The following is a 19,792-nucleotide window of genomic DNA, read 5'->3' as shown; positions in this document are numbered from 1 at the left end:
GGAAATTTTCAGGGTGGACAGAAACCTTTTATGTACTGTCCAGCTTAGCTTGTCTGTGTGGGTGGAGTTACTATGGAACAGCTGGGACCACGTACAAGTTTCCAGCATTGGACACATCTCAGTTGCTAAATAAATACTCACTTTGAATTAATGTTTATCCTCTAAACCACAAATGCAGCAGGGAGAGAGACAGGGAAAGAAAAACTATTCACAAGGATGTCTATTTAAGCGGGGGGGGGGGGTGGTACCTAGAGCAGGAAGAGTTGCCATGTTTAAAATTCCATCTCAGATTGGAATTGTGATTAAAGCCTCTGTGTTGCTTGTTGAAATGAATGAATTTTAATACATTGTCTTTTTCACTTGAGGAAAAAAATATCACGATGGCTTATTTCATTTCAAGAATAAATGTTAGAACAGTACTAATTTTATTAATAGAATACTATGCATTCCAAAATAAGGCCCTTCAATTCTTGGGAGCACCTTCTTGGGACACATGAGAGGCTACAATAGGGAAGAGGGCATAGAAGTCCCATTCCACTTACAGTGTTTTGGATCTGAGCTAATGTATCCTAATTCACATATATATCAAAGGAAGTTCAGATCTATGACGTAAGTAGAATATGCTTATTAAAGATGACATCAAGACACCAACTCACTCAAATGAGGTTTATTCAGTCCAACCATAGCTGAATGTGACAAAAAACACTGTATTCCTCTTTTCTTTTCTTTTGGACAGTAGGAATTGTGGATGTTCCATACAGCCTGTTTATTCCCACTGTTTGGTTCTTACCCTTCACTTTCTAGTGCTATTATTATTTTCTAACCACAAAAAGTCTAGTAAGAAAGATGATGAAAAATCCACTGGAAAGTGCATGATAATAACCCCTAGTTGACAAGGTCATATCTAGCTTCCACATAATTTGAGATTTCAACAGGGACTAGAACCTCCAGACACTTTTTATGTGATTTGGCATTCCTTCATGACACCTACCATCATTTTCAAGAGCCTGGCAAATCTTGGAACTGTGTTTGATGATCTGATGAAGTTGATCGTCTTTACATGGACTTTCTTATTTTAACTCATGTAAAACCACTCATTCTACATGTCTGTTTCATAGTTTTGTTTGTCACTTTTTAATTTTTGTTGTTATTATGAAATGAAATAATAATATAATATCTGCATAAATATATCCAGATGAATACTTAGTAAATAGGCAACATTTTATGGATGAATACTTAGTAAATAGGCAACCCCTTCAGATTTTATGTGAACATAATACACTTGAATTCTCAGTAAATAGCTAGTCTGGAAGCTCGTTGTGTTCACTTTTTCCATGTTGTGCCTCTTTACTATGCTGAAACTTTACCAGTCTGTCTGGGCATATTACATACTATGCAGCTATCTGCAAACAAGGCAGCCTGGATCAAAGATGTCTGCCTGCCTTCGTTAAACCTATTATCAACAGTTTTTTTGGCTTCTCTCTGAAAGGATAACTATCTGGAGCCCCAGGGGCTACATTTCAGCCCTCTACATAGCTTCTAATCCCATTTTGCCCAGAAGAAAAGTAACAGAACAAAATCATATCTCCCAAGTCCCTGCACCCCCAGAATAGAAAGTGAAATGTCCTGTATGTCCATACATTTCTGGGGCTTTTGTTAATAGGCTGTCTAAAATATTAGACTCATTCCCTGAATATGTGGCACAACTACTTTATTGTGCACAATCAAGGTACAGGAAAACGGCTCCCAATACCTCACTGTGAACAGTGAAGGTCTGAGCAGAATTCACCCTTCTTGTTTTACATTCCTGTCAGAAAGTTGGATTTTGGTGTTTGACATCCTTATGGGAAGGGTAAGATTTGGGTTTGTTGGTTGTGGGTTTTTTAAATACTTTAGAAAGACATAGCCTTTCTAAATATAGCAAACATTTTTATATGTGATCTGTTTCAAGTTTCTGTGATGTTCCGTTGACACAAGATACAAATTTTACTTTTCACCCAGTAGCTGATGCAAGAACTGCCATAAATGGTCTGGGTCTTACTCTGTGAGTTTTAGTATTGGGCATATGAGTAGCAACTTTTTTGGAAAAGGTCAGCTCTTTACTAACATAGGAGATGCCCACACTGCACTCTTCTGATCATGAATGTGGCAGAGACCTAAGACAGATATTTTACAACATATGGGAGATGAGGTCACATTTAGACGGTGTTCTCAAATTTCCACTAGGAAAGTATATTATCAAACTGGAGATCTAGAGGTAAGGTTCCCAATCAGTGAGTTTTGCTGTAATGCTATTAAATATTTAATTAGTTAGATTTGTTGTTTTACAGATTCAGTGCAGTCTTCTGGTACAGAGTCACTTTGGCCACATTAACTTTAAATCACAGCCATCTAAAAATAAGTATTAAATGGTGCTTTGGAATTAACAGGTTAATCTCTAACTTGCATGAGACCTATAAATGGTCTTTAAGTCATTTGATTAAATAGTTAGACTGAGTCCCTCGTCTGTGCGGCTGTATACAGGATATTTTACTTTCTGTTCTGAAAATGCAATACAATACTGGCACTTGTGAAGTTTGACTTTGAAACAGTATTTTATTAATTAATGTTGTCAGTATACTGTCCTGAAAGTTACCAATATTGTACCAATATTTGTACCAATATTGTTGTCAGTCTCTCCCCCCCCCCAAATTTTTTTTTCTAAAGACTGGGTTGAAAGAGGCCAGTTCTGGCAAATATTATTATGGAAATATGCTTGTATAACCTTTCAGATTCACCTTCTTTTTTGGAAAAGTGAATTCTAAACAGCTAATAAAAATAGTTTCAGCTCTAAGTGCTAAAATAGCAGCAGCCCAGTGCAACACCACAGATGCAGTAGCCCATACACAGTAAACGGATGTGGTGGAATCTCAGCTACAAAGAGCCTACTCACTACTGATGTCTTCCTTCAGACACCTACACTACAAAACACAAGCAGAGAGCAATTTTGCCCAGGAGAGTGGTAGGCTCTGCCTCACTGGGCATCTTCAAGCAGAGACTTGGTTGCTATCTAGTGGGGTTGAACTACCTCCGGATTTCCTACATTATGACTGAAGTTGGATTATGTGGCTTACAAACCCCCTTATTGCTTTTTAGGGCTCTTTATGTTTAGAGAAAAAGTGGGTGGGGAAAACATTGTAGGTTCATAAAATTATGCATGATGTGAAGAAAGTGGCTAGAGTTTTCTCCCTCATAATAATAGAACTTGGAGTCATCCAGTGAATTTGATTAGCAGTAGACATAGAAAAAGATAATTAAGTTTTGGGATTCACTACCACAGGATGTGGCTATAACCACTAGCTTAGAAGACATGAAAAGGGAACTAGACAAATGCCTGGAGATATCAATGGCTCTGGGGCATGATACTGTATTCCTTACTCTGTTTTTTCTGCTAAGATGTACAGTAGGAATTGTGAACCCAGAACCCAGTTTCAGAGGACAGTTTGCTGCTGAAGACCAGTTGTTGCAGAAAAGGTCTGCTGCTTTCAAGCTATGCTCATAACCATCCAAATGCCTTTGGGAAACCCACTGTGGGAAGCATGAAAGTGAGCTAGATGTTCTTATGTTCATAAACTTAAAAGAAACTGGTGCTACGTAAGCACACATGCTAGAATGGAAAGTAGAAGGTTTTATACATGGTTGGTCAAGGAAGTAAGAATTAGGCTTGTGTGTGTACCCTCGCATTTGTGTTCTACTGCACATGGTGCGTCTATATTCATAATCCGACACCAAATGAATCAATTGTATTACTTGTGATACTTTTCATACAAAGGAGAGAGACTGGCTTTACAGTGTGAAGTCCTCTCAGAGCAGTGTAATTATATCCTCCTGAGCAAAGAAAGCAAGGTTAGAATCATTGCTTTGGAGCCATAGCCACAAGTTTATGGTGGTTACAATGAACGAGTTTGCCATGCAAAGCTGTAATAAATTTGTTTCCTTATGCAGTAGCACTATGTGTTTAGGTATCTTGAAGTGTGCATTGATGGCAATCTGCAGAAATGCAATATTTGTTAGTCTTAACCTGCACTACAGAACAAAGATGAACCCTGAAGATGTCACAAAAATAGAATGAGGGAGGAAGGTTTCTTGATTTGTAGTAGATAGAATTGTATAACAGTTGTATAATGGATTCTTTGGCTTGGCACAGAAATCATAAGAAGCCACTCAGTGAAAAAGTCCCTATAGTTTATCTACTGGGCTGTGCATAATGGGAAATGAAATGAAATAGAATACATTTGCCACATTGCCACCCCCTCTCCCCTTTTCCTCACGAAAACTGGAGGAGCGGGGTGTACTACAACTACCAATGTGATCCTGACTCCGCAAATAAGTGTGAATAAATAGTTATTGATTGCATTTCTACTGTACAGTTGTTTACATGTTTGTAACAAGTAGGCGGTATTGGGTATGCTGGTTGTTGTTGAAAACCAGATAATGTATAGATTTTTTTTAAAAAAGGCACTCAGACACACACAAATACATATAAATGTGTTTTTACTGCTATGTTAGAAATAATCCCAGACTTAATTGGCTTGCACTCTGCCATCAAAATCTAATAATCTAGAATCTAGTCCTCATCAGAATCTAGTAAAGGGAAGAGGTAAATGCAAACATTATTAGCTGAGTGGTGCAAGCTTTTGTGTAATACTGCAATAAAGCACACTGGCACTTCAGAAACTCTCATAAAGTTATTCACTGCAATCCCCCACATGACCCATCTGTTCAACAATGTCATAAAAGGGGCCCCCATCCCTAAAGCCTGATCCTCCTCCAAGTTAGTCTCTATTCCAAAGCTACTCAAGGACAGCCGTATGGTAGAACTAGACACTGGAAGGACCTATCAGAAGTGAACATAGACCACTGGTACCAAAATGCATGGGAAACCACCCTACTTGAGAAGTTAGCCAACCAACTCTAGCACAGGGACAAACAAAGACACCTTCACCCTGGTGTGGCTCGTCTTCTTCACATACACAGCACAACAGGACAATGACCTATCCCTCCCTCCCAGCAGCATACAACAACCTACACACACACACAGACGCCCCACAGATACAAACAAGCCACACTGCAATCAACTGAACACAGCCAACCAAACTCAGGACCCCCTGACCTCTCACATTATCAATAAAAAGAAATAAATACATAAACAAAGGACCTAGCCATGGGATGCTGATACAAACCCTCTACACTAATAATAGGCAATAGACCGAAAGAACAAGACCCCATCTCTCTTTCCCCCCAAATGCAAGATGTCTATGGCAAAAGTGTCTCTCACTAAATGTAAACGAACTGTGAAAAAGACCAGGAATTGAAAGTGGAGACAATAGATGCACCTTTCCCTCTTTGTCTGTTCATTTTGTAACACAAAAAACTTTAATAAAAGCTAATTTTAAAAATTTATTCAGTATATTCCTTAGATCAGTGTTTCCCAACCACTGTTCCGCGGCACACTAGTGTGCCGCGAGATGTTGCCTGGTGTGCCGCGGGAAAAATAAAAAAATTTGAAAGATTTTTTTTTAAAAAAGTCAAATTTTCGATTGGGGCGCCGTCACTAGATGACCCCTGGGGTTCCCTCCCTCCCTCCCGCTCTGCGCCTCCCTCCTCCTCCTCCGGGGAGGCCCTTCCTGGCTCTCGGCTAAGGCTTGGCGGCTGCCACTCACTCACTCGCTCGCCCACCCGTCCCTCCATCCCTGCACCCGGCCTCTCCCCCTCCGTCCCTGGCGCGGGGGCTGCCGGGATCCGTAGTCCCCTCGCCCTTGGGCTCCGCGCCCGCGCGGGGTGCGCAAACTACGTTTCCCAGCGTGGCCTGGCGGGCCGGGCGTTTTGTTTGAAGCGCTCTTCTCCTGGCCATGGAATGAGTGCAGCGGCGGCAGGCGGGCGGGCAAGGGCTCTTCCGCGCAGATCCCGCGCAGCCTGCCTGCGCCCCCGCGGAGATCGGGCGGCAGGATGGAGCCCGGGGATCCCCACGGAGGCGGAGCGGCGGAGGCTGCCCCCCAGGTAGGGCTGCGTCGGGGGGGTGTTTTATTTTTGCAATGCTGCATCCGCGCCGGAGGGGACGCATTGGACCGCGGGGAGACCCCTTGGCGGGCGTGCAAGGCAATGCATGCGTGCAGGCGTTGCATGGAGTGCAGTGCAATGCAATGGCAACGCGGCGCCCTGCATGCATGCATGCAACTTCCACCGGCGCTCCGGACTTGGCAGGTGAGGGGGGTCCCCAGTGGGTGGCAGAGAGAGCCGGGAGGGCGAAGGGGAGCCGGGGGGAGCAGCGCTGCTCCCCGAGCCGAGCCCGGGGGGAAACTTCGGCGTCGTTGCGCCGGGTGTTGGAAGCGGAGGCTGACGGGGGCCCCTCACCTGCAAAACCTGGTTGCCTCTCATATATTTCGTGCATTGCATTCATCGCCCGCTTTCTCCTCCAAGGAGCTCCCGGGGGCGCGCGTGGTTCTCCCAGTGTTATCCTCGCAACAACAGCCCTGCGAGGTGGGTCAGGCGAGTGGCCCAAGGGAGCACCCAGGGATTGTCCTGGCCAGGTGGGGTGATTTGAACCCTGCTCTCTGCCTGGTCTTCGTTCTCATTTAGCCCCCACATGTGCATGACTGTGCATGACTGAGGTTTCCCCCCCTCGTCTTGGCTATGGTGTGAGTCTGTGCTGTTAATTAATGGGGTTCTGCCTTCGGAGAAGATGAGCCAGCCCTCAAGGAGGTGATTATGTAATTTGCTAGCAATTCATGTCCCTCCCGGCGTGACGCTGCGCGCTGACGTCACGGGGCTGTAATGGTGGTGTGCCTCGAGATTTTTTTCATGAAACAAGTGTGCCTTTGCCCAAAAAAGGTTGGGAAACACTGCCTTAGATATATATTTTGTGGGTAAACCAAGCTAGTGAAAATGCAGTTCTCTCCTGGCATTGTTTAGGAATGTGTTCCTACAGGTATACAAGCTAGTATTATACTGTACAGCAAAACTTACTGTGTTGAAACAATTAGAAGAAAAGAGACAATTCTTCAGTATTGCAACTATATGTAAGAGGGTATTACTTGAAGAAAGTACAGGCTAGATTGGGTCATAGACTGTATCTGTGTAGCCTTGTACAAATAGCAAATTTTTACCTGTGGGGCGGGCAGAGCAAAATGAGCAATTATTCGTGTTATCTTGAAATCAACCTTCCTGCAGTCACCTGTGCTGACATTTCCCTTCTGTTCTATGCCATGTCCATTTAAGAATTCCTTTGTGAGTTGTGCTGCAAAGAGTCTGCATTTCTAAAATTGTAAACTAAGCACAAGATTCTAAGGAAATAGGAATAACTGGTATCACTTTCCTCTTTAGAAGTCTGAACTTTAGGGACTTTGGGCTTAGAGTGGACGGCAAGAAACACCAGGTTCTAGTCACAGTAACCTGCTCTCTGTGTTTAGTGTTCATGAATTCCATTTCAAAAGTAGAGATTTAGCGCGGGGGGGGGGGTTGTCTCATGTAAGGTTTTCTGTGAAAATAAGGGTATCCTCACAACCCTGTTCTGCAGTGGTTGAAAAGTATTTCATCCTCTTAAGCTCCTGGATATGCTCAGGTACAAATTCTGTATCTTTTATAGGGAAACATAGGGCTAAGATGACTTCCTCTATTCAGGTATCTTTCCACAGTGATTTTAACAAACATGATATAAGATTCAAGTGTTCAACAGATTTCAAATTCTATTTCCTTTCAGTTGTGTAACTTAAGGGTTTTGATTTCATATTTAGTTAATAGGTAGTAGGATTTGATCCTCTAGCAGTTGTGTTCAGGACCTGTTAACAGTTCAGAATGAAGCATTGAATTTACATGAAGTTCTGTATGTGAGGAGATAACCAGTTTTCTTATTGCCAGGGTTGTAATAAGCCCCAAATACTAAATAGCCACGTGAGGCAATATTGAAGTATATGGCACAACTTTCCTTCAGAGAGGTTGCCTTATCTGAAGACCTTTCTCTAGCAATTCTGAGTAACTTTTCTTTTAACTTTTTTTTAATAGAAAGCCCAAAAAGGAAGAACAACTCAGTGAAGAGGCTGCCAAGGTGATTTCTAGCCTTCCTGACTTATCTTTCATGCATGCCAAGGTGTTGATGTTCCCAGCCACATTAACACCTTCAACAAGTTGCCAAGGCAAGGTAGACTAAGGTGAAGTGAATTGGACAATTTCCATTGATTCTTGCCCTAGCCCCCCTTTCTGGGTCCTATGAAGTGATCTTGCTTCAATTAAAAATAATTCAAGTTCAGATGATTTGTTGGTAAGCAGCACTAGAAAGGTATACATACTTATGTATATTTATTTACATATTGGAGTCCTAAATTTATATTAGACAAATGTAAATAACTGGAGAGGATTGAACCTTTTTTGAAGATTTATCCTTTTTTGTTGTGTTGGGGTGTAACCATTTTGTCTTTGTGGAATACACTGGTAGTGTCCTTCTTACAAAACTTTCTAAACAATTTTTAAAAATTGAAATTTCCAACTTTTGCTCTTCATGAAATTTCCCTTTGCCCCCCACCCCACCCAATTTAATAACTTACCCTTGATGAAAATCCTTTTACTGAAAGCTTTAAAGCTTACAGTCTTTCAGTAGTCTACTTTTAAGCAGGCTGAACCTTCCCTTATTTTTCATCTCAAGTGGCTTTTTTCTTTTTTGCAGGGGTGGGGTGGGGCTAAGTGGTTGATTTTTTTTTTTAGCTTTTTGACTTCTAACAGTGTGGATTTATCATCATTGCCTTTCAAGAGGTTTGCTGTCAATTCTCTTTAGTTAAGTGATCACTGCCTAAGCACTTGATTCTCGAGATCTATGTGTTAATCAATTTGGTTTGGGATGGAAGGACCAAAACTGTCTAAATGTCTTACACTGAAATATACCTGTTACATTTTTTTTGTTGTACCACTATCCCTATATTTTGATTTTGCACAGTGTAAATTTGACATAATCATAGATTGCTATGGTTTAGGCTGTATGTACAGTAAAACTATGGGTTGTAAATGTTTGGGGAAATTCCTATGGAAAAAAGAGAATGCTATGTAGAGCAACCTCTAACAAGGTTTATGTGCATGCCTGAGGTCTTTTTGAAATTTCAGTGTATAAATTTCCTCTTAGCTTACACAAAATAAAAAATAAAGTTATATAGTCTGTTAACGTGTGTAGTAATATTGTTTTTCTTCCTACTTTTACAGTACTGCCAAAGGCAGTAGGAATATCGCTTTTTCAGAGAGAAAAGGTCTACTTGCAGAATATTAACTCTGTACCTTAACAAAAAGCACTGGGTTGGGGGGTTTTAAGAGCCAATGCATTTTTTTGTTAACACGTGTGGGAATGCGTTCCTTCTGTTGTACCAAAGTTGTCTGGAAAACCAAAGCTTTTGGGCCGTGGCTGGAGTTCACACTGGAAGATCACAAGAGTCTCTTCCTAGTTGGTAGGGCTAGGTCAAAGAGGTTGGTGGTCACTTCTAGGTTGCTCACCCAATTCAAAACTCTTCACCTAAGGGGCACACTCATTGTGACATACAGTATAGTCTATAACACTTCTGCAGAGAAAAAGGTAAGGTTCCCTGTTAACTTTTTCTGTCCAGTACCATTACAAATATCCTTTCATAGAAGAGCAGTACTTTGTAGTTTCTCATTTTGCCTTTCCCCCTCTGGACGCTTCCTAAAAACCCAGACACATAGTGATGAGTTATAGTTATGCTTTAAGACAGTTCAGGCAAAAACATTCCTTTTTAAACCAGGCCTTTGACTTTTAACAATCTATGGCCTTTTAGAGTGGGTGGTGTGTTTTAATGTATTTTTTTCTCCTTGTTTTAATGTATGCATTTTTAAAAAGTTGTTTTGTAAGTTGCTTTGAGTTGTTGTATAAAAAGAGCTACTGATACATTTAATTTATAATTATAACACTTTCTTCTGTCTTAACACCATCCTCTCTATAGTGTTGATTGCTTCTCAATACGGAATAAAATTATTGGTCAATATTTTGCATTAACAATGTCTTGTTAAGATATTAACTCTCTTAAATATACAGGCACAGCCTTCTGAATGCCAATAACAGTAACATCAGATCATCATATTTTATTTACAGTATTCTTTCTATTGCATCTCTTTCTTGTGTCCCAAATTGTTTTGCCTCTTCATACTCCCACCAGTTGTGAAAATAGCTGCCCATATAAGCCACATTTTCTAATACGTTGTGGCCAGTAGGGCAGTGTTAATACAAAGCCCACCTGCTTTAACAATTTGTAGAATATATTTTCTATAAAGCTGATAATTCATTAGTAGTAATGTGTTCTAGCCTTGAACATACAACTATTTTTCTTTCTTCCCACTTCTAACAACATGTGCTGCATGGTAAAAATAATTGCTTTTGTTTCCATGCCCTAAAATATTTGGTAAAAAAGAATTCACCCTAATGGTATAGCTGCAGAAAAGAACTATATAGCTATTGTATCAGGACGATGGTTGAGAGTTAACTCAAGATTCAAGGCTAGTAGGATAAGCTATTGAAGGCTTTCCAGGAGGGGGATGGAGTAGGAATGCCAGCTGCAAGCTGAGAGCTTCTGTCTTCACACAATTGCCCTTAGTGGCAGCTGCCCATTTGTCTTGATGTGCAAGGGCTGGTGCTCCAACAGAAACAGGAAGGAGACGTGGAGAAGGAGGTTGTTTGATCACTAATGTTCAAACACAGACCGTTAGCTTCTAGTTAGCTATCCTCTTTATCATAAGTCCTCATTCCATCCCTGATAGGACAGAAATCATGGTCAAAGTGTCCATTTGTTTTAAGCTTGGTTACAGGCTTTCTGTTTTTATAGAGGAAGGTTTATTCTTATGCAGATTCTCTCTCTTTCTCTGTTTAATATGTATAACAGAAAGAGTGAAAGTGGTATAGGACAGTGATGGGCAACTCAGTCCAGCCCAATTCTAGAAACAACTTTTCCATACAGCTCAGGTGCTATTTTGCATCCAAACGGGGTCAAGGCTCTTTACTGTAGATGGGAGCTAAGACCTTCAGAAACCTCTACTTACTATGCCCACAAGCACTAATTTTCTTCTGCAGTAGGAAGTGCTAATATTACATCAAGCTCCATGTGACGTTTCCGTTGGTCGGCAAGGGAAAAATACGTATCTGAAAAGGAGAATTCCAGAATGCCAAGATCCAAGTTTGGAGCAATTACTCTTTGGTGAGATAACCCCAGCAGAGATTTAAATTCTCAAAATAAGCAGCAAAGCATGCAAATATAGGCTGTTAGGCCTTTAAAATATGCCTTTCTATGTTCCTTCCAAAGCTCGCTCTCTTCCCCTAGCATGGAAAAAGACCACATGTTTGGTAAGTCAGGCAGTAAAACTTGGCTTAGTTACAGTGGTGAAAGTTCCTAAATTATTGGCATAGGTACTCAAGGAAGGCTTGTTAGAGCCATGCAGTCTGAACTTGGAGCAACCATCTCAAACCCTTTTACACATTGCACTTCTCTGGTAGATGAAGGGGAACAATAGGCTTGACTAGCTTCATCTCAAAGTGAGGTTATGATTTAGCTATGTCTATGGTGTTAACCCCTTCATGTATTGATTAGACTTAAGCATGTTGGTTATATGAGGCTAGTTATCCCACAGTTTCCCATGTCTATTCCTCCACGGGGGAGAGAGAGACAACTTTGAGGGATAATTTTGAGTGAATGGAATCATAAAAAGGAAAAGAGTTGAGCAGGTCCTCTCCCTGCCACTCATTCCCTTCACTCCTAGCTGCCAAAACTGCTTTGCCAGGGTGTGATAAAATAAGGAGTGGGAAGGAAATAATCATTTGAACCTCAAGTATACCTTCCTCCCCTTTAGAACACCCCAGCTGCTCACTTGCATTTCACTTTTTCTTGACACGCTCACAGAAGTGATAATGGGAGGACCCTACTAGTCAGTCCTTGTGCCCTGTGCTATCCAAAACGCCTGGGGTTGCGGTGCTCATCTCACTTTACTGGCTGAGGGAGCCGGCGTACAGCTTCTGGGTCATGTGGCCAGCAGGACTAAGCCGCTTCTGGCGAACCTACTTGCACTTTGACTTGCACAGTGCTTTCAAACTGCTAGGTTGGCAGGAGCAGGGACCGAGCAACGGGAGCTCACCCCGTAGTGGGGATTCGAACCACTGACCTTCTGATTGGCAAGCCCTAGGCTCAGTGGTTTAACCCGCAGCGCTGCCCGCATCCCTATCCAAAAGTAGCTAAGGGGGAAAGTCCTTGCTGCTAGCACTACTAGTAACTTTTAGGGAACTGTGCCACCTAGAGACTGTCAGAATATATTGATCTAGCCTGCACTTGATTAACTTTAAGGTTGCCAGTGGAGAGTTCATCAGAGCATACAAATGAATATGCCTTTCCTATGTGCAGTTACCATTCAGTGGAACATGCCCTACATTTTTTGCCTTCAAAATCTGATGTTTTAAGGTTTCGTGCACATGGAACAGTTGTACACCTTTCCTTCTTGGGACACTTATTATGGTAGAAAAGGTATGGCTTTACTTCTTTCTTTGTGTAATACAGTGGTACCTCGGGTTACATACGCTTCAGGTTACATACACTTCAGGTTACAGACTCCACTAACCCAGAAATAGTACCTCGGGTTAAGAACTTTGCTTCAGGATGAGAACAGAAATCATGCAGTGGCGGCGCAGCAGCAGCAGGAGGCCCCATGAGCTAAAGTGGTGCTTCAGGTTAAGAACAGTTTCAGGTTAAGAACAGACCTCCAGAACGAATTAAGTACATAACCAGAGGTACCACTGTATATACATTAACAACATGTGAAGTTGTGTTCTGCCTTAATTCACTTTTTAACATCACGAGTTAAATTTTTAATTTTAATTTAATGCTGATTTTTAACTCCAGCATTACTACCAAGGAACATGGTGCTGCAGAAACAGAATGTCTGCTCAAATGTGGCTACTGTACGTACAGTCAATGTAGTGACTCTTTTGGGGGCTTTCTTTTATATACTTTTGTCACTATCACTATATTGACTATTCTCTATAATAGTCAAGCACTTTCAAGCACCAAGCACATGGCTTGCAAAGCCCCTTGCACAGAGCTTCCCAATTGCCTGACAACCAGCTGACCACCAGGCTTTTTGGAAGCACAACACATTGACCCATGTCAATCACCAGGTGCCATTATTGTGCCATGTAATTGACTGCTTAGTGCTCCTGCTCACTTTTGAAAGTTGGCTTGTAGGGGTGGCTTGACCCGCTAAGCCAGAAATGTTCCCTACCCCATTTACTGCCATGAATTATGTGTAACTAGTTCCTTTTCTGCAAACTGCCTCAAGACATGCAAACAAGATTACATAATTCTGCCAATTATATGGATAATGGAAATATTCCTATATCAAAGAAATATATCCCATTTTTATGTATTAAGAAATGGAACAATCAGACCGTTTTACTTGGTGGTGGTGGTGGTTTTTTATAAAAATCAAATAATTTATGCTTGTTGCCGCACAGAACAAAAGAGGGGTGGGAGTGTTCTTAACTAGCAACACATCTTCACTGGGAATTTGCAATGTAATTTTTGCAGATTAATAAAATTAGACATGTGGTTCTGTTCAGCTTTATTAGATTCTTCTTACCCTTGTTTGTTCTTCACTTCTGCCTCATTTATTTTAATCCTTCGTGGCTTGCCAACAGTAATCCTCCTACTCCCAGTTGGTTTGTGCTTCTGTCACTAAAGTTTGGCCACTGGAACCATTCAGGGGTAGTTTGACCCTGTCTGCAGTTATACTGCCCTTAATGGAAATCTCTTTTATACAAAAGGGCTTGGAACTAGTCAAACATTGCTCTTCTGAATGGGTTGCTGCAAGCCTGTAGCCAAAGTGTACAGCTTTCAGTCCTTACCCTTCCTCAAATATTACACAATAATGTATTTGGATCAGGCTAGAGATGTACGGTCTTGGTGGAGAGTGGCTCAGAACCAAGGAGCTGTTTACTCCAAAATTGGTAAGTAATTGCCAAACCAATTGGGGCAGCTCCAGAAAGCAGCCCACAAAAAAGCAAAGCTGCTTTGAAGAGCTGCCTTTGGGGAAACTGGAGGTGGTTCCCTGTGAGGTTGGGCTACTATCGCTCCCCAGCTTTCATGGGGTATCTTTTCAAAACGGCTCCCTAGCAAAGCCACTGAGTAACATTTTCTTAAGGAGCTGCTTTGAAAAAGGCCATAGGTCAGCGGTAGAGCATCCACATCTTTAGGTAGAGCCAGGAAAGAACCCTGCGTGGAATCCTGGGGAGCTGCTTCAAGTCAGCGAATAGAACACTTAGCTAGATGGACTAATGGACTGGCTCGTTCTAAGGCAGCTGCCCCATGGAAAACTAAGGCTACATCTGTGCCATACCTTTAAACAACCACTATATCACTTTTGAATTATGGTGCTGAAGGAGACTCTTGAGAGTCCCATGGACTCCAAGAAGATCAAACCTATCCATTCTGAAGGAAATCAGCCCCGAGTGCTCACTGGAAGGACAGATCGTGAAGCTGAGGCTCCAGTACTTTGGCCACCTCATGAGAAGACTCCCTGGAAAAGACCCTGATGTTGGGAAAGGAGAGGGGGACGACACAGGACAAGAAGAAGAAGAGTTTGGATTTGATATCCCGCCTTTCACTCCCCTTCAGGAGTTTCAAAGCGGCTAACATTCTCCTTTCCCTTCCTCCCCCACAACAAACACTCTGTGAGGTGAGTGGGGCTGAGAGACTTCAGAGAAGTGTGACTGGCCCAAGGTCACCCAGCAGCTACATGTGGAGGAGCGGAGACGCGAACCCGGTTTCCCAGATTACGTGACTACCGCTCTTAACCACTACACCACACTGGCTCTCAAGATGGTGGGACAGTGTTCTCGAAGCTACCAGCATGGGTTTGACCAAACTGTGGGAGGCAGTGGAAGACAGGAGTGCCTGGTGTGCTCCGGTCCAGGGGGTCATGAAGAGTCGGACACAACTAAACGACTAAACAACAACAACATATCACTTTTAAGTCATGGCTTTCCCCAAACAATCCTGGGAACTGTAGTTTGTTAAGGGTGGTGAGAGTTGCTAGGGGACGCCTATTTCACTGAGCTACAATTCTTTAAGTGGCCTAACCATCAGTCTTTATTTCCATGGAATTCTGGAGACTGGTTCTGTAAGGGAGATAGAGATCTCCTAACAACTCTCAGTACACTTAACATACTGCAGGTCCCAGAATTCTGTGGCAGAAGCCATGACTGTTAAAGTAGCATGATAGCGCTTTACATGCACAGTGAGGATGTGGCCTCAGGCTGGGGAGCAAGAGTCGACCTTCACTCCATGTGGTAGTCTGCACAGGTGCTCTTTTGTCATCCAGCTCCAACTTTAGCTAATTCTTCAGACAAAGTTTTAATTCAGAGTGGAGGAGAATTCAGGGACTTCTAATGCTGATGTCTTGTTTGGGGTTTAGCATTATCAAATGCCAAAAACTAATATCTGAGCCTTGGCTTAGCACCTCTAGATCAGACTAAGAATCCATATATTCAAGGACTTGGTCTCTAAAGGTGGCCAGTTAGAAGTCTCTGTATATTCACAAAAGGGTAATAATTGTCGGATTCTCAGGCCGCAATCAGAGGTAACTGGCCACACTCCAGGCATTCGGCTTGAGATCCTTGTTGACCTCCCCATCTGCGTCTCCCGGCAGGATACAGGCAAGGTCACTATCGGCGATCCCACTCAGCGTGAGAGGGACACACCTCTCCTCCCTCCTCCCTGCTTCCCTCAGGGAGGGGGAAAGAGACAGACAGAAATCTACATGTCTTTATTTCTGTCATTGCAGCAGTACAGAGAAACACGTCTGCACTCTCCAGTCTCCAACAGTAGAGAGAGAAACTCCACCCCTGTACTTCCAGTACAGGTCAGATGACACTCTGAGCTAACATCCGGTGCTCAGCACAGTGAATAGACTGCCCCTTTGTTCTCATGGTACAGTCCCAAACATCAACATCCTGTTTTGCATTCCAGCAACTTGCAGCTCGCTCTTGCATTGCTGCTTTTTCCTGACATAATAATAATAATAAAAATTTATTATTTGTACCCCACCCATCTGGCTGGGTTTCCCCAGCCACTCTGGGCGGCTTCCAACAAAGATTAAGAATACATCAAAATGTCACACATTGAAAACTTCCCTAAACAGGGCTGCCTTCAGATGTTTTCTAAATGTCAGGTAGTTGTTTATCTCTTTGACATCTGATGGAAGGGCGTTTCACAGGGCAGGTGCTTCTACCGAGAAGGCCCTCTGCCTGGTTCCCCGTAGCTTTGCTTCTCAAGAGTGAGGGAACCGCCCGAAGGCCCTCGGCACTGGACCTCAGCGTCCAGGCAGAATGATGGGGGTGGAGACGCTCCTTTAGGTATACTGGGCCAAGGCTGTTTAGGGCTTTAAAGGTCAACACCAACACTGGTGACTATCCTATTTGCAAACTTCTGATAGCTAGAGGTAAACTACCTTGGTACAAGGAGATTCTACATACCTATGGTAAGAACCGGCGGTAGACCTAGCCTCCGTAAGCTTTTCTGAACTTGAAGAAAGCCATTAAGTTTAGCTTCATGGGTGCATGTAGCTTCACTGGATTGCTAGTCCAAAGAATAAATGTAGCAGCTGAGTTTAAACTTGGAAGCAGCACCTCCTGCGGCACCCCTAAAGTAACGATCTGTGTCAAGTGCTAGCTGACCATAAATGTTCCTGGATACTAGCAGTGCCTGCTTGTAACAAGGCCAGTAATCCAATTTGTAATCGGCATGTACCTTTCCCCCCCTGTCCCATACCAAATGTAGTGGGTGCTCCGTGTGGAGGATTGTATGGGATGCGGGTGGTGCTGTGGTCTAAACCACCGAGCCCTGGGCTTGCCAGTCAAAAGGTCGGTGGTTCGAATCCCCACAACGGGTGAGCTCTCGTTGCTTGGTTCCTGCCAACCTAGCAGTTCGAAAGCATGCCAGTGCAAGTAGATAAATAGGTACCACTCCGGCGGGAAGGTAAACGGCATTTCCTTGTGCTGCTCTGGTGTCAGTGTTCCGTTGCGCCAGAAGCGGCTTAGTCATGCTGGCCACATAACCAGGAAAAACTGTCTGCGGACAAACGTCGGCTCCCTCGGCTTGTAAAGCGAGATGAGCGCCACAACCCCAGAGTCATTCGTGACTGGACTTAACTGTCAGGGGTCCCTTTACGTTTATGGAGGATCATATGCTCAATTCATCTCCTTCCTTTCTGGAAGAATCAAGCTGCTTTTTAAAGCAATCCCATTCACTCTCCATGGATGGTGAAGGGGAATCGTGCTCAACTGCTCCACAGGCACAGGGAAGGCAAACAGGCTGAGGCGTGAATGAAAGTGGGCTTTAAGTAAATCACCCTGCAACAGTGACTTTAGCCAGGGGTTTCTTTCTTTCTTCCCCTTTTTTCAGCATGTGATCATGCTACAGGGCTGCAAATGGTTGTCTCCATTGTGACTAGATCGTTAACATGGACAATAAATTATCCCTTCGCTCAGCCTACACTGAAATAGTTTAAAAGAGAGAGACAGCCTGACAATCCAGCGGCTGGTCTAAATGTGGCATCTCAGAACTGCTGTTGTGAAGGTGGCAGCTTTAAAGCTACACTGCGGAGTGAAGGCTGGAATTCTGACAAATCCAGCCATCCATTTCTGTCATCAAACACTTTAGCATTTAACTTTCTCTCCTCTTCTTTCTCCCCTTCCTGCCCAGCAACTTCCTCCAGCAACACTCTCTCTCTCTCTCTCTCTCTCTCTCTCTCTCTCTCTCTTTTATGTGTGTGTTTTGTATATATCTGGAGTTGCCCCTCTTGGCTGGAAGAAAGAAAGTGATGGGGAGAGGAGACCAAAGCAGCAGGCTGGCATTGTGAGCCTGTGTATCAGGAAGGCTGGATTTTCATACAAGAAACTATTCCTCCTTAGACTCTGGAGCCGTAAGCCCAGTGAGTGTAAGAAAGTTCCATGGATCAGATGAATGTGATCTGGAAGTTCAGCAGGAACTTTCAGTTCAAACTTCGGGTACCTCATTAAAAACTTAAAAATTGAATCCCTGCAACTTGTGGAGGTGTTTCCATTATGAGGCAAGCCAAGCTTGTACAATTGATGCCCTTCTCTATTATTACTTCCTTGGATACTATTGAAATTATGCAATAGATAGGACTCCTTTCCTTTTCATTAAACGCACTGTTAACCAAGGAAAGGGCTTTTATTTACCTGTAGATAGGAATCTCAGTTCAGGAAAATGTTAGGCTTAGTTTGTCTTGAAAGTAATGGGAAATTTTAGTTGTGACTTACCGGTAAGTCCCACTGAAATCAATGTAAGTTAAGCATAACTAACTTTCTTGGACTAAAATCTATCACATTCCAGTTTTAAAGGACAATGCTCTGCTTTATTTGTCTTCACTGTTCCAATTTACAATTGTGTACTGTTATACTGAAGATGCTCATCATAAGATTAACACTCATTACGTAACAAATGTAAGCTAATAATTAGTATATTCTACACTGAATACTATAATGCTGAGAAAATCAAAATTTTAACATTTTATTTTATACTTAAACATTACAGTGGTGCCCCGCAAGACGAATGCCTCGCAAAACGAAAAACTCGCTAGACGAAAGAGTTTTCCGTTTTTGAGTTGCTTCGCAAGACGAATTTCCCTATGGGCTTGCTTCGCAAGACGAAAACGTCTTGCAAGTTTGTTTCCTTTTTCGTAAAACCGTTAATACCCAGGGTGCATTGCTTGAAGAGGTGCAGTTGCGACTTGACTTTGAGGAGCAACACATAGCACGCGGTGTGGTAGCCTTTTTGAGCTTTTTAAAGGCTTTGCTGAATTTTTGAAGCTTTTCCAAAACTTCTTTTGCAGCCATTTGGTAAGTTAAACTTTTGAAACTTTTTTGGGGGCTTTTTGGATTTTGGGTTGGGGTGTTTGGAATTCAAGGACTTGGTGTTGGGGAGAGGTTTGCAAGAATCTGGGAGCTTGTGTGGTTTTTTTCTGCATTTTTATGATTTTTTGTGACCATTGGGGCACTGCTGTTTTTGTAAAAAAAAATTATGGGTTTGAATTTCTGTGTGGTGGGTGGCTGGGGGAACAGCTGGGGAGGGGTTTGCAAGAATCTGGGAGCTTGTGTGGTTTTTTTTTGTTTGTTTTTTTGAATTTTTATGATTTTCTGTGACCATTGGGCCATGTTGTTGTTTTTTAAAAAAAATTCTGGGTTTGAATTTCTGTGTGCTGGGTGGCTGGGGGAACAGTTGGGGAGGGGTTTGCAAGAATCTGGGAGCTTGTGTGGGTTTTTTTTTTTTTAATTTTTATGATTTTCTGTGACCATTGGGCCATTTAAAAAAAAAAAAATTCTGGGTTTGAATTTCTGTGTGCTGGGTGGCTGTGGGAACAGTTGGGGAGGGGTTTGCAAGAATCTGGGAGCTTGTGTGGGGTTTTTTGAATTTTTATGATTTTCTGTGACCATTGGGCCATTTAAAAAAAAAAATCTGGGTTTGAATTTCTGTGTGCTGGGTGGCTGGGGGGAACAGTTGGGGAGGGGTTTGCAAGAATCTGGGAGCTTGTGTGGGGTTTTTTGAATTTTTATGATTTTCTGTGACCATTGGGCCATTTAAAAAAAAAATCTGGGTTTGAATTTCTGTGTGCTGGGTGGCTGGGTGAACAGTTGGGGAGGGGTTTGCAAGAATCTGGGAGCTTGTGTGGGTTGTTTTTGTTTTTTGTTTTTTGTTTTTTTGATTTT

The 19,792-nt window shown here is 42.6% G+C and overlaps 1 protein-coding gene and 2 long non-coding RNA genes across 5 annotated transcripts in view; 1 reads left to right on the top strand and 2 right to left on the bottom strand.

Moving 5' to 3' along the window:
* AFTPH (aftiphilin) overlaps positions 1–9,187 on the top strand; it is a 43,501-nt gene extending 34,314 nt beyond the window's left edge. For all 3 annotated transcript variants that reach the window (XM_082216334.1, XM_082216336.1, XM_082216335.1), the window contains one exon: positions 8,041–9,187. In XM_082216334.1, the coding sequence (XP_082072460.1) occupies positions 8,041–8,185 (145 nt within the window). In that variant the 3' untranslated portion in view covers positions 8,186–9,187. The remainder of the gene's footprint in view (positions 1–8,040) is intronic.
* LOC309528843 overlaps positions 1–19,792 on the bottom strand; it is a 352,285-nt gene that overhangs the window by 87,997 nt on the left and 244,496 nt on the right. The gene's annotated exons all lie outside the window — the stretch shown is intronic.
* Positions 717–8,034, bottom strand: LOC309528878. The gene is made up of 2 exons (XR_014217951.1): positions 6,886–8,034; positions 717–5,454 (listed from the first exon to the last, which is right to left on the bottom strand). It is a non-coding gene; the product is annotated as an uncharacterized lncRNA (long non-coding RNA).

The sequence above is a fragment of the Podarcis vaucheri genome (genome assembly GCF_965113315.1).
Source record: "Podarcis vaucheri genome assembly, chromosome: 3".
NCBI classification, from domain to species: Eukaryota; Metazoa; Chordata; class Lepidosauria; order Squamata; family Lacertidae; genus Podarcis; species Podarcis vaucheri.
This window is presented reverse-complemented; position numbering and strand designations above follow the sequence as displayed.